Here is an 18,636-nt window from a genome sequence, read left to right as displayed (position 1 = left end):
GAACTCTGGGCATTCCCAATTTATTGTCTGACCGTAGGCAAATCCTTTCCCCTCTCTGGGTCTCTGTTTCTTTCATTTGTAAATTGAAGGGATTCCTCTAAGTGACTGGTTACCAAACCTGGCTGTATATTAACATCACCTGGGAGTTTAAAAAAACCACAAACACCTGAGTCTCATTCCTGGAGTGTTGAATTTAATTAAAATGGGGTATAGCCTGTACAGTGGAATTTTTAATCTCCTTGAGACTCGTTGAAGNGGAAGGCTGGTGGGGGGGAGGCAACAGAAAGATCTGTTCTTGGCATCCAGCAGGCCTGGGTTTGAATCCCAGCTCATTCACTCCTGGCTGTGTGACCCTTCACCTTCTTCAAACTTCCAATTCCCTGTTCTTGGGGGAGGAGGGAGGAGTGGTTAAAACCCCCGCCCACCACGCAGGGTTTCAGCAGGTAGAAAAGATTCCTGCACAAATGGAGTGAGTAGTGACTACTGTTCTTTTCTTGATCAAAGAGCCAACCTCTGGGCAACAAAGTGGAGATGGAGATAGTAAACATGTTGGAAAAAAACGCAACGCTTCTCAAATTTGGCTACCACTTTACTCAGCAGGGGCCCCGGCTGCGGGCGTCCAACGCAATGATGAACAACAACGACCTTGGTAAGTGGAACTGTGCTACCTATTTACCTGCCCGTCACTTTCCCACCCGTCCTGGAGGTTGTGGGGTGGCGTGCAGATATATGGCAGGGAATATTCCACTGATACCTTCTCCGAGGGAGCCCTCTCCCTGAGCCTGAACCCTGACCACCTTGGTTACATTTACTAGTTTTCTGTATTGGTGCCTGGCCTGCTGCCTCCCGTAGGCTGTGGGTGCCTCACCCAGCAGGAACTGAGGCTGAGCACTCTTCTCCTCCTCCCGGGGGGCTCAGCGCAGCACAGGGCTGGAGCCCAAGTGCACCCTGGGAGCCTTGTTTGGCTGAGTGAAAGGAAAGGCGGCGGGTCACAGGCTCACCATGAGTCTTTTCCTCTTTGAATACCCTCCTCTGAGCTCTGAGTCTTCTCGGCACCATCAGGTCTGGCTCTAATCCCAGTCCCCAAAGCCGCCAACCAGCACCACTACCCAAACCCGATGCCTAGGAAATCTCACAGCACTTTTAAGGTAAAAGTTGAAAATGTAAGTGTAACAAGTTACATTCATTTAATGTCAGTTAAAGGCATAGTTACTATTTTTCCCAAAAAAGAAACAAAAGAAAATGTCACATTTTTATGAGCATCTGCCAAATAGGTTTACAAGTCAGTTAATGAAAAGTGAGGTGAGTCATTGACTGACTTACAGGTGTCTGTTGTTCTCAACCTCTGTGTAGTTATTTATGACGGGTATTCCTGTTGGCTGCTAAAGGGACTTGATACTGTGTCCAAAATGGATTATGTCTGCTAAGGCTGTAGGAAAATGAGAGGAAAAAACAACAAGAAAAGGAGGGGGCCTAATATGTTAACATAATTGATCATTACATTTAGCTGTGAGTTTTCTAGAACCAAGGTGAGAAGACAAACCAAGTTACACTATTCTTACTACCAAAGAGAACAAAGCATAACAAGTTTGGAAACAAAGAAAAAGAATGAGAGCCTCTTTCTGCGATTGAACTATGAAATAACTGTATGTTCTAAAGGAAAAGGCCTTCAGTGAGTTTTTCATCAGATTCAAGGCTATTCTACACATGGGGTTTTTGGCTTTTGTTTCTAGTACTCGGCAAAATGCAAAGAACTTAATGCTAAGGCACATCTCAAAGTGAAGACACATCACTTTCTAGTGATGAATCTGAGGCTAGGTGAACACCCAGAAGAATAGAGGGGTGTGTGCACAGAAGTGATGCACAAAGAACCATGTACATTTTAGACTGAGTTACTCAATTCAACAAACATTGGTCAAAGTCCTGTAGGGCACTGGGTGTTGAAGATACAGCTTTCTGCTCTACAGGGACACGCCCTGTCATCCTCTGACCACATCCTTCATTATGCCTCATAGTTGATAGAGCGCTGCCAGAGTACCTATAAGAAGTTATTCATTCATTGCTCGCTGTATAGATGCCACTTTTTCCTAGAGCTCCAAGTCTAGAAAAGTCTATAAAACAAAGAAACAAAAATGCACCTAGTATCCTGGTTTATCTCAAGTGCCCTCATTTCAAATAAACACAAAGACAAATTATTACCAGTCATTATTTACGATATAACAGAGGTGATGGCCACCCTGAACTGTGGAGGGAGGCCAGCAACCTAGATGCTCATGGCCAGCTGTGACCTGCCTCAAAGCAGCACTAAATGCCTTTAGTTCTATCCCAAAATGCTATAGCCTCACGTTTTCCCCTCCCAGTTTAGATTAAGCTTCTTATGTGCGCATGGCTGCCAACCCCAGGGCTAACCCAGCTTTTGTCTTTTAGTAGCAAAATGGTCTGGGGGCCTTTTCTATTGATGGAGGCTCCAGATGGCCGGAGGTCGGGTGCTGCAGTGGGAGAGGGGCACCAGAACTAGCTGTGGGTTGGATAACCTGGCCCCTGGGGACGTGCCCAGTCCTGAGAGTCTGTGACTCCAAATCCCCAGCCCGACTCCTATCTGCAGCGGCTTCTGGGGCTCTGGCCGGGCCCTAGAGTCCCGGAGCTGGAGGGCCTTCAGACTCGCCCCCCAGTTCCCTTACCCGAAAACTGAAGCCTGGGTGGGACTGCCCTTCTAGGCAGCAGCTCAGCCAAATCATACCAGTTGTTCCAGCAGGCACTTTTGGAGCAACTTTTGTGTGCCCAGGACTGTGCCAGGGGACATAAAGGGCAACAGAAAGACTAGTTCCTTGACTCCAGAACCTTTAAAACCACCTTTCAGGAGAGAAAAGACTCCAGGGCGCGCCTAAAAATTCAAGAATGCCTACGCACTGTGCCCAGCAAAGAAGTGACTTGCAGGGACAGAGGCCAGTTAAGCAAAACATTCCCATTGGGGGTGGGCCTTTAGGCAGCTTTGCAGGAAGAGCTAGATGGTGGGGGAGGTTAGGAGGCATTTTGGTGGGGGGTACCTAATATTTCAGGTAGGAGAGACAGAAAGATCCAAAAGGATTGGAGGGACTATTAGAAGGAGCTAGACCTAGAAGGAAAAGCAGGAAAAGCATTCAAAGCAGAAGGAACAGCATGGGCAAAGGTAGGACCAGGAGCTTGGTGATGAAAGCAGATGCGAAGTGAGACTGGCAGTTCCTGGACAGGACTGACAGCTGATAAAAATGGGCCTCAGGGTCACCCTGTGGGACTGTGCAGCTCTTCCTTTGGGGTTTCCCGCCAAAGGAATTAGAGCAGAATCAATCGTTTTCGTGATTACACGCAACGTTGAGTGCTGTTTGGTGAAGCAGTATTTCTAGCTTTAAAGGCCAATTGTGCCCATCTGCTAAGTTTTGTAATAGAAACGCTTCTGCTTCTGATAGTGCACCAGCCTCCTGCAAAAGAGAAGTCCTTTCTTTCCAACACATTTGCATCCCGCTGTCAGTGCTCTGATGAAGCAGGCTTCCGTGCTTTCCAGCTGAGTATTTTTATCCCGAGAGCCTCCGGCGGGCTCTACCTAGCCTCCGTGGGGGACAGCAGTGTCTGCAGAGCGGACAGGGCCCAGCTTCTCCAGTTTTCTCACTCAAGCCTGCCTCTGCTGGCTCCTGGCCCCACACATAGTAGTATCCGTATCCGTAGCAGTATCTGTAGCTGGGCCTCGGCGCGGTGGGTTTTGCCTGCCTGTAGGGTGGGCAGGCTCTTCCTTGGGGGATATTTGATCCCCGGGGACCAGAGGTCAGCCAGTGCCTCTGTGGACTTGCAGGCTGCCAGGTCCCATTCTGACTGGCGTGTCTTTGGTCCTTCCCAGCCTGTGCACTGAGCTGCTAACAGCGTGTTCTGTGGAGAGGGAGCAGGGCACTGGGGTGCGGCGGTGTCCCCATCTATGCTTTCCCACAGTGATACCTCAGATGACTCCTCCTTCCACACTATTTATAGCTCAGAGGCTAAGCATGGCTCTCAGGTCGTGTAAATCTGCCCCCGAAGCTCTCTCCACTTAATGAAATCTGAATTGCCAACTCCAAGTTAAGACTGTTGTATGTGTGGAGGGGGGAGGGGAGGAGGGCTAACCTGTTTAAAAGCAGAAAACACTCCTTCATGGGAAAAAGTCTCTCTTCTGTATTCTAAAGGAAGACTTTTCTAACAAGCACCCCAAGTCAATTTCATCATCTTCCCCCAAAACTATCTTGGGAAAGGGTATTACTTTCCTCACAGCCAATCAAGCCAGAAATCTGGGCCTCTTCCTGCATGCTGCCTCCTCTCTAGCTGGTCAGTCACCTCCTTTGCCCTGCCTGATGTCAAGCCCTCAGCACATTCGCCTCACGTCCTGCAACGTCCGTGGGCCCTCCACCTTCTCTAGGCCAGCATCTTTCACGGGGTGCCCATCCCAAGGTTTGTTCTGTCACTCTGCTTAGTACTCTTGCTGGGCTCCCACTGCCCTCAGGAGAGAGTCCTGCACGTGGCCCACATGACCCTTAGTGATCACAGCTGATACTTACACGGCACTTCCTGTGTGCCAGGCACAGCTGTGAACACTTCCTATCTTCTGCATGTGAGGCTCCCAACAATCGTGTGAATTAGATCCTGCTATCACCCCCACTCTACAGTAAGGCAGGAGGGAAGATTACCTGCAGTCATTGGATGGGAGAAGGGTTTGGGCTGCGGTCTGATCTCTGAGCCTGTGTCCCCCACCTCACCTCTCGGTGAGGGGCCCCACTGGACTTCTCTCTCAACACCCGTGACAAGCCATCTTCTTGCTCTGTGTTAGTACCAACTGGTCCAGGTAGCTTGAGTGTGCCTGCAGAGGGCCATTCCTCCTAATCTTTCCCTTCCCACTATCCCTTCACCTTCAGGGTCCAGTGGACACGTTCCCTGCCATCCTTCCGACCACATTGTTCATTCTGCCTCATAGTTGCTAGAGAGCTACCACAGTACCTATAACATTTCATCAGACTTACTATTGGTATAGCTTGGTGCGCTGTTAAGCTAGATCTTTACTTCTGATCCTTGTGCTTGGCATATAATAGCACCCAGTAAATGCTATTGAATATATAACTGAATTTAAAATGCTTCTCAAAGACAGGATGGAGGTGTTCAAGCTTGGCAGGAAGTGGTGGCAGGAGTTACAGCAGCGGACAGAGGTTGATCCAGAAGACTTGGGATTCTTCCTGGCTTGGACAGTAAATGAGTCTGACAGTCACAGTGATAAGGATTTTGCTTTAAAGGAAGTAAAAAGCAGACTGAATTGAAGGAAGATACGGGGAGACTTGGCTTCTATTTCTAGTTTTGTCACTTATTCACCGTGACTTGGGCCAAGTTATTTCCATCTCTTGGCCTCAACTTCCTTCATCATTAAAATGGAGGAAAATAATACTTGAGTCAGTGGCTGCCTTGCCCTTCTCCCCATCCAGTCCCCGTAAGAGCGAGTGCTAGCTAGAGCAGCTGCACCAACCCGGCCCAGGGTACAGGACGAGGGCACATGGGGGAGAAAGAAACCTGGGATCCCTGTCTGTTCCCTGAGCCATGGGCTGGAGACTCGAGTTCCTGTCCTCATTCTGCCAATAGCTCTTAGGGACCCTACCTCCCTTTTCTTCTCCAGGGAAAAGGAGCTAATGTCCTTGAGAGAACCAGATGTGTAAAATCTATGTAGATGGACTCAGATTGCACTGCGGGAGGTATTGGGACTGAGGCTCCAGGTGAGCCACACGCCTTGCTTCTGTCTGGTATCAGCTTTACTGCTTCGAGCAAGAAACGCAGCCCCTCTGCCACACTTCCCTTACCTGCAACATGGGAACACTAACAAGGCCCGCATTCCAGAGCTGGTGGTGGAGCTCAGCGAGGGGCTGAGTGTAAAAGAGCTGTCATGAGGACTGGCCTGCCGGGCATGCTTGCTAACGTTGACACTTAAAAGTCTGTTCATGTAAACCCTCTGGTCACTTTGGACAAAATTTTTCTGCTCTTTGGGTTTTGTTCCCTGACCTCTCTGAGCTGTCAGACATTCTGGTCATCTCCAGGACCTGGCCCACCCACTTGCATTCATTATTCTTCTGACAGGGCGGGGGAGGGGAGGGGAGAAGGAGCTCAGGCACAGGCTGAACTCTAGGCCCTGGCCTGGGTGATCTGTGCGCCCCTGCTCCCAGCCACAACCTGAGTACCGCTCCTTCCTGGGTGGCGCTGCTTTATGTGCTCACTACCCTGCACAAGCTGATTCGGTTCTTGTTGCAGCTCATATGCATCGATCTGGTGGCTGCGGGTCTACCGACTCAGCTTGGGAACTGGGAGACCTCTAAGCATAGACAGCCGTTTTCCCTCTTCTGCAATAGCTACCTGTCCCGGCCACACCAGCAGCCCCCTTGACTGCCACCTACCGGTTCTACAGACTTCTTTGACCTTTCTCTTGTGGCTGATCTAGCTTGCTGCTGCTACTTCTTCATCTGCAGGCGCTGTAATTCATTTCAAAACACTCTCCCTTGTTACAACAAAGGGCCTCCTTCCCCCTCCCCAGTCATCCTAGAAGTAATGACTTGAGCCTGCCAGTGCTTTCCTCTTTATGGCATTTACCTACTTTGTTATGTGAACAGTATTTGAGCTTCAGTCGTCTTGCCCCTGGGAAAATGTCAAGGTTAACACTAAGGGGACACAGATACTGCGGGGTAATCTTCAGGGTGGAAACTTTCTTCCAAGGCAGGAGGCGGGCCAAGAGCTCTGAGAAAGAGCTGTGGGAATTGATTCCAGCAGGTTAAGACCCTACTCTCAGTAAGATCAACTGAACTTTAGCTCTTATCTGGGCCAGAGGAAAGAGCTTCAACTGCAGGGCCCCTTGCGTACAAAGCAAAAACCGTGGCGGCGGACAAAGTGGGTTTTATGCCTGTGTGGTCAGCGGCTCAGAAGTAATTTATGAACGAGTCAACACGACCACAGACCCTCATCGGTGAGCGCTGACCAGTGGGAGGGCCCTTACACAACTCCCACACAACTGTCCTCTAGAAACAGACTTCAGACTTTGCTAACCAAAAAGTTAGCAGGAAGCTTCACAGGGCTGTCTCAGAGCCATGGAAGTGGTTCCTGACGCAGAGTCAACTGGCTTACATCTCCTCTCCTTCCTTTCTAGTGAGGAAGAGGAGGCTCGCAGACCTGACTGGGCCCATCATTCCCAAGGTCCGAAGTGGTGTCTAATGTGTGGAGGGGACGACCATGTCTTTGAGCTGCACATGTTCTACTGATAATCTGTGCTCTGCAGTGGAAACCAGAAGGCAAAATGCCGGCACAAAACCCTTCCGTGGTTCAGTTCTTTATGCACTAAGGTTTTTAGGTTAACTAGTGGTTGTAGTTGAAAATTTTATAAACTATGGTTAATGTGAAGTTTTTCTTTAGTCACAGAAGTTCAGTCTGGTTATTATTTAAAAACTAAGAAGACCCCAAACCAACAGATCTTACTGAAGACATTCTAGCATGGGACTTAAGCCTGGGAGCCCAATGTCAGGAGCCTTGCTGCCTGGTGTTTCAGGTGTGTTTAGAATGTGTAACACATGCACAAAGAGCACGCTCTTCCGCATGGTGGAGAAGCATTATAAAATACTTTATTACGAATTTGATCTTGGGTATTTAGATCATCATTATCAATCCTCCTTAAAATGTTAAGAACCTCAAGATTAAAGTTGCCAAATTGATTACTGGGCCAGGAGCACAATTTTGCCCCCCATGAAAGAGCGACTGAAGCCACAGAGCTCTGCCATGATTCAAAGAACGGGAGATTCCTTTTGCTGGATACAAGGAAATGACTGAAAAGCCAATGGTGAAATTTCACGTTTCAAAAGCCATCCTTTCTTAACCAATCCCAGGTGGCAAAGTGCTCCCTGAGCATTCTTTAGGAACATCTGGGCTTTACTTCCAATTTAATATTGGAATCAGAAATAATTTCTTCCTTACTGAATGTCAGCCTTAACGATGTGAAAACCTATGGCCAAATACTTGAAAACACCTTTCTGTATTGCACAGTGGGCCAATGGCTTCTGGGAGGTAAAACAATACATTTCTAGTCCATTGCAGCCATGCTTACAGACTTCAACCATGTGTCACATCACTTATTAGACAAGTCACCACTGATCTCATGCCTGCAAGTTAAGCCTCTGAAGGCCAATGGTGAAGAAAATCCAGATATTAAAGACTTAGGAAACCCTGGCCAAACCATCCCAAGGTGATTATTCTGCAAATGTAATATTGGTGTTTCTGCCAGATCCCTTTTTCACATCATGTGCATCTCTTGGGATCCAGCAAAAATGTTAAGCCACAATGCCCTTGTGCCTTTTAATATACCACAGTGCCAGTTAAACTAGCATTTCTGTTGCTTGGGAGTTATTTTCATGAGTGATTCAGCAAATCTTACGATAAAGGACAGCCCACAGGGCTGACGAGCACAGACTAAGCTGCAGAGCACTGAGCAGAGGCTTTTGACGAAAAAGGCAAAGTCTTGCACGCTGAACTGTGATGACGTGGACGGTACAGGGTAACCAGAGGTGGAGCCAGGACCTCACCACTATGGGAGAGCATCTACTGAGGCCGCAGGTGGGCCCAGGAGTGGCACCCTGCTGCAGGGAGGCCCTCCCCACTAGGCTTCTCCTTGAAACACAAACTGCAGCTGTATTCCGCATCACTGGAAACTGCAATATAAGATTAAATCTGTTGGTCTATGGACAGCTGCGTATGTATTTCTTGCGACTAGGGTGACAGGGACACGCGCCTGACATGTTGGCCAGAAGGCTGGGAACGTACCACAGCACTGCTGAATGACCTCACCCAAAATGTGTCTTCTGTCCCAAGGTGTTCATCTAAAAACTACCCAAATGTCCGTGCCCTCGAGCTAATTTGAATCCTTCTTCAAAGCTAGGCATGTGGGCGTTGGGGGAAGCAGAGACTATATTAGGGGGAGCTCTCTCACAGAAACCAAGGCAATAAAACAATGAAGGTGGGCCACATCTTTATGACCATCTGCTTCATCAGATGAGCTGTTGGTTTAGACCAGGGAAGGGCAGTTTTTTTCTCCAAAGGGCCAGATGGAAAATATTTTCAGCTTTGCACACCCCAAGGTCTCTGTTGTAACTCCTTAAATCTGCCATAGATCATGAATAAATGAATGGGTGTGGCTATTCCAATAAAACTTTATTTACAAAGGCAGGAGGCAAGTCAAATGCCATATTCTGCAGATCCCGACTTAGCCTCTTAGGCTCCAGAGAGATGAGGGCAGAGGTGGTGGACGGTAAGTGACCTGAGAGGCCACTTCCGAGATGTCCACCTCCAGGGCTATATAGCTTTCCTGCTTCGGCCGCCAGGATGGACAAGTCTGCTGACAAGGCCAGTGACTACTACCAGCCTGCTGCATGGCACAGAGAGGGCATGAACCTGGTCCCCAGGCTCTGGTCTCCCCCAGCAGCTCTGGGATCCTGCCCAGTGCTTTTTTCTGTGGTCTGGCATCTTTTTTCTTTTTTTCTTTTTAATGTTTATTTTTGAAAGCGAGACAGACAGAGAGTGAGCGGGTAAGAGGGCAGAGAGAGAGAAGGAGACACAGAATCTGAAGCAGGCTCCAGGCTCTGAGCTGTCAGCATAAGCCCAACACAGGGCTCAAACCCACAGACCTCAAGATCATGACCTAAGCTGAAGTCTGACACTTAACTGAGCCACCCAGGCGTCCCTCTGGCATCGTGAGTCAAATGTTTCAGGTAAGTGAGGAGAACCCATTCCCCCCCTCTTCCCCCCACTGAAGTTTAGGTGGCAGACATGGTACCCAGTTGATGATGCTGGCATTCCCCATTTCTCTGTTGCCTCAGCTCTGATGTTCTCCAGTGTATGGTCACCGTGGAGCTAGCTCTGTGAAGGCCTAGGGGGATGCTGATGGTGCCACTCGCGTAAGCACGGCCCATCCTTGTCAATGTCAGGCCTTGGCTCTGGGTTCGCGGGGAGTCGCACCTGCTATGGCAGTTCGCTGGGTATGCGGGGCCGTCGGGCTGTACACTCACATTCCTCTTTAAAGCTGCTCTCGGTGGGACCTGAAGCCAGCCCGCTCCCTTTGTCTTGACACGTGACACAACAGGCTGTGAATCCTTGTCGCTGGCAAGCAGGGCAGGTCAAGATGAGCTGGCGGCACTGGGGGGTTGAGCAGAGTTTATACTGGTCCCACGGGGCTCCACAGTATGAACATTCTGGGGAAGACAGAAAAGCCCTAGCTATAAACACACACACACCCATGTGTGTGTACACATGTAGACAGGCACTTCTCCAATTCCTAAACATAACTCTTAGCACATCAGCTAATATATCCTGTTGGGCCTGGGAAGGTTTTATAAGTTTCCTGTCCTCTACCAAAAAATACTCCTTCACCCTCACTCTTTTTGGGGGGACGGGGGAGGTTCACCTGGGAATTGTCTTCCCAATTCCAGCATTCAGTGACTCATTTTTTAATTTTTCCCATTTAGAAAACAGGTAACATTGTTTCTCTCTTTAACTATTCCAAAGCTGTCCAACTACCCCTTGATTCAGTGGTCTTTCCCCTTTTTAGGTCATTCCTTTTATCACGGGAAACAACACACGTGGGTACAGATGCTTCTTCCCACCTCTACGTCCGCGCCCCTCCCCCCAGGCCTGAGGTCCTGCTGGTGCCAGCGACATCTGACCACCTGATTCCTAAAACTCCCATTATCTATTTTCTCAGCCTGTTCTTCCCTGCCGACTTCCTGTTACTGTGGACAACATCACTGTTCAAGTGTCCTTAACTAGTTGAAGGCACTTCGGGCCTTCTCTCTTGCCTTCACACTCACATGCAAGTACCCATCAAATCCTGCCAACATTTCCTCAGTAGCATTCTTCAAATCCATTGTTTCTACTTACTTATAATTTATACTCCATCTAGCTCCAACACAGATCTCAAGTATTTTCAATAAGAGACACAAATCTAAGACCGCTAAAATTAATAAAAAGATCAAGAAGAAAGGGGAGAGGACAGTAACACTCAAATCTTAGTCACTATCTGAATGGTAATTCAATCTCAGTCCCTGATCACAGGAGTTCTAGAAAATTACAACAGCCACTAGGGTTGTCTGCCTCTGACTTCTCCCGTTCAAAATTATGGCATGCGGGGGAAAAAGCCATTTTTCTTAAGGATTATTTCCATTCTCCTCTTACGGACTGTCCGCATTGGGTAACATACATCAGTGAGGACTCAAAACTGCAGTCAAACCACAGGCTTCTTGAGCTCACACCTCCTGTGGCCACCCCCGCCTTGGCCATGGGTTCAACTCCTACCTCGGAATGTCTCACCCACCACTCAAAAGCACCTCACCTATCTACCACTTGTGTCTATAGACCATCTAAAGTGGGGCTTCTTTAAATACATAGGATTACAAGGGAACAAATTATATAGAAATGTAAACTACCGAAACATTTTTAAAGATCTGTGATATAGTAAGATATTAACACATGAAATAAGACAGTGGGGGCCTAATACCTCTGTTTTGAGACCATGACAAACATAAATACTATTTGGAGATGTTAGCGGCCACTGGAATATATGAAAATATTGTGCTTTCTGATGTTACTGATTTGTTGCCTACATTACCAATCGAAGGAAGTGCTACGTGTAGTGCAGGGTTGTGAAAATAAAGATATAATTATTTTCCCATCCAAATTCACAGAACCCCTAAATTTTATATATCAACTTCTGGTTAAGGCCCTCAGTTTGGCCTATTAGTTCAACCCCTAGCACGGAGGCAGAGCAAGGGGCAACATGCCCCATGTAAAGGACTTGCCTAACCAGGAACGGGAAGCCCAGGCAGCACAGGCCTCCTGATTCCTGGTCCAGGGCTGTCTGCTCCACTGCTGCATCTCCAACTCTGCTGGGAAATGGTCATACTACATGCCTTCTTCTCCCTGTTTTCTTCTTCACGTAACCAGTGCTGGCCTGCCTTCCAGAATGCTTCATACAGAGAGTGTGCCTGAGTAGAAGGTTAGGTTCCAGCCAGTGCCCACCTACCTGACACTACATCACTGTTGTAGGATAAGGCATAACGCTCATCGAAAACAAACAACTTCCCTTTGTAGAAACCATTAGGAAACTCCTCCAGGTACTTGTGGATGCCGCCCTTGAGCTGGAACACTTCCTTGCATACTCCCTTTGTGAGCAAAAACAAGAAGAAATTTGAGGAGACAGGCAGAGACAAGTAAGAGGCTCCACAGAAGAGTGGCAGGTGATGACAGCAGTCAGGGCCTTGCGCTAGATCCTGGGAAGCCCAGCTATTTTTGCTGTCCCCTAAATATAGAAGGATACCTGTTGGGACATGTAATGTGAATTTGCTCTTCTCAGGATCAAGCATAAGGATTAGAAAAAGGGAGATGTTCACTAATCTTTCTCTTTTGTACTTGATGAGTGTCTAAGACTGTTAAGTGCTTTCCACATCTTGAGATTTAAGAACTTCAGATTTTGTACTTACAAACTCTATTCTGGAACCATACAAGGGAAAAATAAATCCCTGGCTGGCTGGGAGTGTGAGAGGGAATGAAGGTGGGGAGTGGAAGGCTCAATGCTTGCTGTCGGTAGAACCTTCTTCACCTCCACACCTGCAGTGACCCCACGGGTGTTCACTCACCTTGGCTTTGAGGTAGGCTGAACCCCGCTCACAACGGATGCCCCCAGTGCAGTACATGAGCACCTTCTTCTCTCTGAAAAGCTCTAGATTTTTGTCAATGTAACTAGGGAAGTAACTGAATTTCCTGATGTCTGGGGCTAAACAGCCCTGGAATCGCCCCTACAACATAGGAGAAGCAGAAGGAAAATTATCAGAAAGACACACCTGGCAGGAACAAAGGCTCTTTCTGTGTCAGCCCCACTCACAGCCCCTTTGGGTAGCACTTACTAGCTGCTGTTTCTCATCCTACACTCTGACCTTTCAACTTCACAATCCGAAACTCAGAAACAAGCCTGGTGGACTGCTGGTCACCTTCCCAGAGTCCTCAGGGGAACCGGAAGGGCTGCCCAGAGCAAACTTTATAGGATCTTTGACACATATCAAGGGTAGGCACATGGGAGCCAAAGAGTACGTTATGTGCCAAGATGTCTTTTAATTCCTATTTTCTTAGACTTTCTCACCAGATCCTGAGTTCAAAGGCTTGGGTTTTCTCTGAGGCTGCTAGCAGTCGGGAGAGCTCTAGGTGACTTGTGCAGAGGCAGGCACACAGAGCAGCACCTCAGGAAACATGCCCTGATGTGGGCAGGGGGAGGCCTACCATTTCACCGAACTCAGTTCTGGCTCTACTTACTATTTTGCTTTCATAGAAGTTTCTGCAGTCCAGGAGGATAGTATCACTTTGTTCTTCATTTGTCTGAGACAAAAACTTTTCTACTTCTTTATGAAATTCACGTGGAGATAAATGGACTCCTAAAACCAAACCAAAAATTTACTTAAAACAAGACAAAAACAAAAAAAACCCAATCACAACTGGCCCAGCCTGATAACTTACATGTTACTCCATTTCCTTCCACCCAAACCTTTATTCATAACTGCAATTATATCTGAAAATAACACTATTTGATGACCATGATGAAATAGTTTAGTAACTCCAGATATCCTCATTTTTCCCTCCTCCAAAGATAAGTGGTATAGAGACCTGGAGGTTTAGAAATGATTAGTCAAATTTTCCATTCTCTTGCTCTAACCCAGTGATAAAAGCCAGACAGCTGGGATCTAAACTGCCATGTGGGTTTGCTGGCCCATTATATGCCCAGTGTTCTATTTTCACTGTATGTGGAGGAGCCTGGGCATGTATGTGCTTGACTATAGGCTTTTGACTATGACAAAGGCGAGGCCAAGTTCAAGGGTAAGAATCTTGATAGGCAGCTAAGAGTATCAATTTGTGGAATAAAGTTGGACTATTCTTTAAAAATACAAAAGGGTAGGGGCGCCTGGGTGGCTTAGTCGGTTAAGCGTCCGACTTTCGCTTAGGTCATGATCTCGCGGTTTGTGAGTTCCAGCCCCGCGTCGGGCTCTGTGCTGACTGCCAGCGTCAGGCTCTGTGCTGACTGCCAGCTCGGAGCCTGGAGCCTGTTTCAGTCTGTGACTCCCTCTCTCTCTGACCCTGCCCTGCTCACGCTGTCTCTCTCTCTCTCTCTCTCTCTCTCTCTCCTATAAATAAATAAAAATATTTAAAAATAAATACAAAAGGGTAAGAAGAATGTAAGTCTGTGCATGAGTAAAAGAGAGAGGGTGGGAGGGGCTGACAGCAGGAGTGCTACCTAAGAGAGCAGTGCAGGAGACAGGAGTGAGAAGCCAAAGCATGCAGGAGAGAAAGGAGGGGAAGAAAGTAAGTAAAATCCAAGGAGACTATAAAAAGAGAGAACCTCAGTCTAGTGGGGCCCTTTGCCTTCTCGACTCTCCAGAATAGAAAGACTCCTGTATCTTGGGTCCAGGTATTTCAGTGGACTGTGAGGAACTTGGGGTGAATTTGGCAGCGTGGACTAACCACACCTTACAGACAGGGGCCTGGGATGGCAATCACTACACATCATAGGCACCAAAGGAGCCTCATTCTGCTAAGGGTGAACCCCAACAACCACTTGAAACTGCTAAGTACTCAGGTGGGGCTAGAGGCCCCCGTGCATGGCCAAGGAATCTGAATTCCTACCTGCCGACCTACGACTATGAGAATGTAACAGGCCAGAATTGATTGGTTATTATCAAGTAATAACAGGTCCCCAAAACGGGGGTGAAAGGGAGGTTCCCAACTGTGACGGGAAGCTGGAAATCTGCTAAGATGTCTACTTACAGGGCACCACAGAGACCCAAGCCTGCTCCCTGCTGCTGCTCTACTGGGCCTGTGGAGGCCTGATGGGACAGGGACTCAGATGGACATGTTTAAAAGAGGTGCCTTCAAACAGCGTGGCCCAAATGAAAGCAGCACAGCACTGCCTAGAGCCCACTTTCCCCTAACCTCCCAAGCAACATCCTGTAGCACCAAAAGTGAGCTCCTTATTCATCCCGCTAAGGTAGGGACACCATGCAGATGCAGCCTTTTTGGGCCCTTCATGCATGAGTCTCTTTCCCCCCATGCTTGTATCCGACTCCTATTTCCCTCTGACTTCACCCTTAGCATTCTTTTAAATATCCCCATATTATTAAGTGAACACAGACAATCAGACCTTTGTGCTTCCTGATGAAAGAGAACAATGCTACCTATCAGGCAGTCTTGGGGGGAAGAAAAGGAAAGAAGAAAAAAAAAGAAATCAAATCTGAATCTGACCAAGCCTCTAGATCTGAGGTATGTAACAGAGTAGCCACTAGCCACACGGGGAGAGCGGGGCCTTGAAATGTAGCCTGAGATGTGCTATGATAAGGGTGACACAGATCTAGGATTTCAAGTATTTAGAAAGCAAAAAAAGGTAAAATTAGTAATTTTTTACAATGATTGCACATTGAAATATTTTGGCTACACTGCATTAAAACCTACTTATTATGAATTTCATTTGTTTCCTTTTACTTTTAAAATGTGGCAACTAAAAAAAACATAAAATTATGTAAGTGCTTCACAAAAGTTCTATCAGGCGGCACTGCTCTAACTACCAATCTATAGGAAACACACAGGACAGAGGAGATACAATCAGCTTTAACCAGATGGTGGGAACTACAGACAAAATGACCTAGTTCCTTCAAAAAAATAAACTGCATGGGGGGAAAAAACAAAGATGGAGGCAAATGTGCAAGTTAAAAGACACTCAAAGGGATCCACCAAGATGGGTGAACCTTACTTGACTCTTAAGAGAAATTAACTTAAAAAATTATGAGATCCCCCAAGAAGATGTGGTTTATCTATACAATGGAATACTACATGGCAATGAGAAAAAATGAAATCTGGCCTTGTGTAGCAACATGGATGGACCTTGAGGGTGTTATGCTGAGCGAAATAAGTCATGCAGAAAAGGACAAATATCATATGTTTGCACGTATAGAAGGACTGGGAGGAACTTAACGGAGGATCATGGGGGAGAAGAAGGGGAGAAGTGGTGGGGGAAAGGGAGAGAGGCAAACCATGAGAGACTCTTGAATGCTGAGAACAAACTGAGGACTGATGGGTGTGGGGGGGGAGGGGGGAGATGGGCATGGAGGAGGGCACTTGTGGGGATGAGCACTGGGTGTTATATGGAAACCAACTTGACAATAAACTATTTGTAAAAAAAAAAAAAAAATTATGAGATCCCCACAGGTACAGTTTCTTCAAATACACCAACACGCAGTTCTGGAAAACAGCAATCCCCTCCTTTGCTGGTCTAGCCGATTTTAAGAACTAGCCAGATACTCGATAATATTAAGGAATTACTATAAAAATATTTTATTTAGATGTAATAATGGTTTTACAGTTACTAATTTTTTTTTTAATATTTTAGAGGTCTCTACTAAAATATTTGTAAATGAAATGACGTGACATTGGGATTCTCTTCAAAATAATCCAGAGTGGGGGAAGGGGACAGGGTATAGAAGAAAGCTGGCAATGAATCAGTAATTGCTGAAACCGTATGACAGGTACATGCGAGTTCAGTATACTATTTTCTCTACTTTTTAAGATGTTTGATCATTTTCATAGTAGAAGGCAAAACAAACAACAACAACAAAAAAATGTCTTTCAACAGTTTATGGTAACCATGGGGAAGAAGGGAAGAGAACATTCTAGAGCAGCTGCAAACAAACTGCTTTGGATTTGAAAGCTACTTGCTTCCTGAAGCAAAAGGCCTGTTATTCAGTTGATGAGTTATTTACAAGTAATAATTACACTCTTCCCAGATTGCTTTCTCTGGAAAGAGAAAATAACTTCTTGTCAGACCGTCATCAAGAAGACTAAGATGGGGCATTCTAATGGGTATGTCTTCAATTATCATAGCACCAAAGAGAAGACCACTTTAAGCACTGAATGACCCACATGCTGGCTACACTACAGCTATTTTTTTTGAAGCATAATTAACATGCAAGGTCATATTAGCTTCAGGTGTACAATATAGTGATTCAATAATTCTACACATTTCTTAGTGCTCATCAAGTTAAGTGTACTCTTAATCCCCTTTATCTATTTCATCCAACCCCCTACCCACCCTCCCTCTGGCAGCCACCAATTTGTTCTCTATATCGGAGTCTGCTTTTTTGTCTCTTCTTTCTTTGTTTTGTTTCTTATATTCCATACCCCCAAAGCTATTTTAAAGAGTGGATTGCTGATCAGGGTGTCTAACTTCCACATTTGTTTCTATATTAAGTTTTGTCCCTGTGAAGAAAAGCAAACTTTTTCTTCTAAAAGCAAGCTTACCAGGCTTCTTGTAGGAGATCTTATTGGGACTGATCCCCATAGGCACAATTTCTTCAAATACACCAACACGCAATTCTGGAAAACAGCAAGCCCCTCCTTTGCTGGTCTAGCCAAGAAGAAACAAAACAAAATACAGTCTTACTCTCCCATCTCCAGATCTAAGCCAAATGCCAAGTTCAAGAATTATATCTGTTTTGTAATAACAGCTGAAGTCTTAAGAAAATTCAAAGTAAGAATTAATGTTTTAATGAGAAGGGAATTAGAGCCTAAAATGTTTCAGATAATTCAATTCTAATAAATATTTATTGCATACCTACCATGAACGGAAATGTTCAACTGAAAAGGTGTTTCTATGGCTATAAGCATTTAACTATAAAACTGAACCACCACCGAGCAATTTGAGCATGTAAGGTTACATCCTAGCTTTGCTCTGGAGGAGCGACCTCTCTTCCTCCACCATCACCGGCACTAACACTAGTAAGGTAGTCCCCACCAGATTTTTCACTTACTGTGACAAAGCATAAGGTCGCTCAAACAAAGGACCCAGCCACAAGAGCAAGGGCTTTGTCCCCCACATGGTATGAAGTGCTCATCTTGTAATCCCAGGTTTACTAAAAAGTAGTGATGCCCCGAAATAGCCAGGTGGTCCCTCAAGTGAGCAAACACATCTAACTTTTAGAGTTAGACTGTGCAAACCATAATGCCCTTATTCGATAAGGGAGATTAAGGGCATTAACTTGCCCAGGATTGCACGGTGACATAAAGAAATGGAATGAGCATGCTCCTTTGACTGCACTGCCTTGCAGCCTAATGGGCAAAGGCTGCTTATTTCTCCACACCGATCTCTGCTTCAGAGCCTAAAGAGGGAAGAGGCACTGAGGCAGAAGCAAATGGCTCAAAATCCATTTTATTTTCGATTTCTCTTACCTTAAAATCATCCTTACACATATAATCCTTAAACAATGGGCAGGAAAGCATGGCTTCCACATAGAGTCTGGTGGCCAGTTTGCTTCCACCGAGTGTCCCATTGATTCCTTCTGTAGCAATTCGAACCTGGGACACAAGATGGTGAGAGAAAGGGAATGCAGCCTGTTCTTAGCTTAGTTTAAATCTTCCCAGGGCAGAACAGGCTGGTGTGTGTCAATGAGTTTGACAGGGAAAGCAGAGACACAACAGAAGTGTTACCACACAAAGATACTTGTAGTTTTCTAAAATGACACTGCCCACAGTTTAGATGAGGTACTC

The 18,636-nt window shown here is 46.5% G+C and overlaps 2 protein-coding genes across 7 annotated transcripts in view; one reads left to right on the top strand and one right to left on the bottom strand.

The window, feature by feature from the left end:
* The window catches only part of TMOD1 (tropomodulin 1), a 67,670-nt gene extending 60,228 nt beyond the window's left edge, over positions 1–7,442 (top strand). The window contains exons 8-9 of the mRNA XM_077756130.1: positions 505–649; positions 7,172–7,442. Coding sequence (XP_077612256.1) covers positions 505–649; positions 7,172–7,236 — 210 coding nt within the window. The 3' untranslated portion in view covers positions 7,237–7,442. The remainder of the gene's footprint in view (positions 1–504; positions 650–7,171) is intronic.
* The window catches only part of TSTD2 (thiosulfate sulfurtransferase like domain containing 2), a 38,936-nt gene that overhangs the window by 5,973 nt on the left and 14,327 nt on the right, over positions 1–18,636 (bottom strand). For 4 of the 6 annotated variants that reach the window (XM_077756124.1, XM_077756123.1, XM_077756129.1 and 1 more), the window contains 6 exons: positions 18,319–18,444; positions 17,392–17,497; positions 13,366–13,484; positions 12,696–12,854; positions 12,083–12,221; positions 9,205–10,256 (listed from right to left, as the gene is read on the bottom strand). In XM_077756124.1, coding sequence (XP_077612250.1) covers positions 10,027–10,256; positions 12,083–12,221; positions 12,696–12,854; positions 13,366–13,484; positions 17,392–17,497; positions 18,319–18,444 — 879 coding nt within the window. In that variant the 3' untranslated portion in view covers positions 9,205–10,026. Of the gene's footprint in view, positions 1–9,204; positions 10,257–12,082; positions 12,222–12,695; positions 12,855–13,365; positions 13,485–17,391; positions 17,498–18,318; positions 18,445–18,636 lie in introns of those variants that run through there. The other 2 variants (XM_077756127.1, XM_077756125.1) reach the window with 2 other exon arrangements.

This window comes from Crocuta crocuta, unplaced genomic scaffold (assembly GCF_008692635.1).
Source record: "Crocuta crocuta isolate KB4526 unplaced genomic scaffold, BGI_CrCroc_1.0 scaffold431, whole genome shotgun sequence".
NCBI lineage: Eukaryota > Metazoa > Chordata > Mammalia > Carnivora > Hyaenidae > Crocuta > Crocuta crocuta.
Note: the sequence above shows the minus strand (reverse complement) of the source record. Positions and strands in the feature narration are given on the sequence as shown.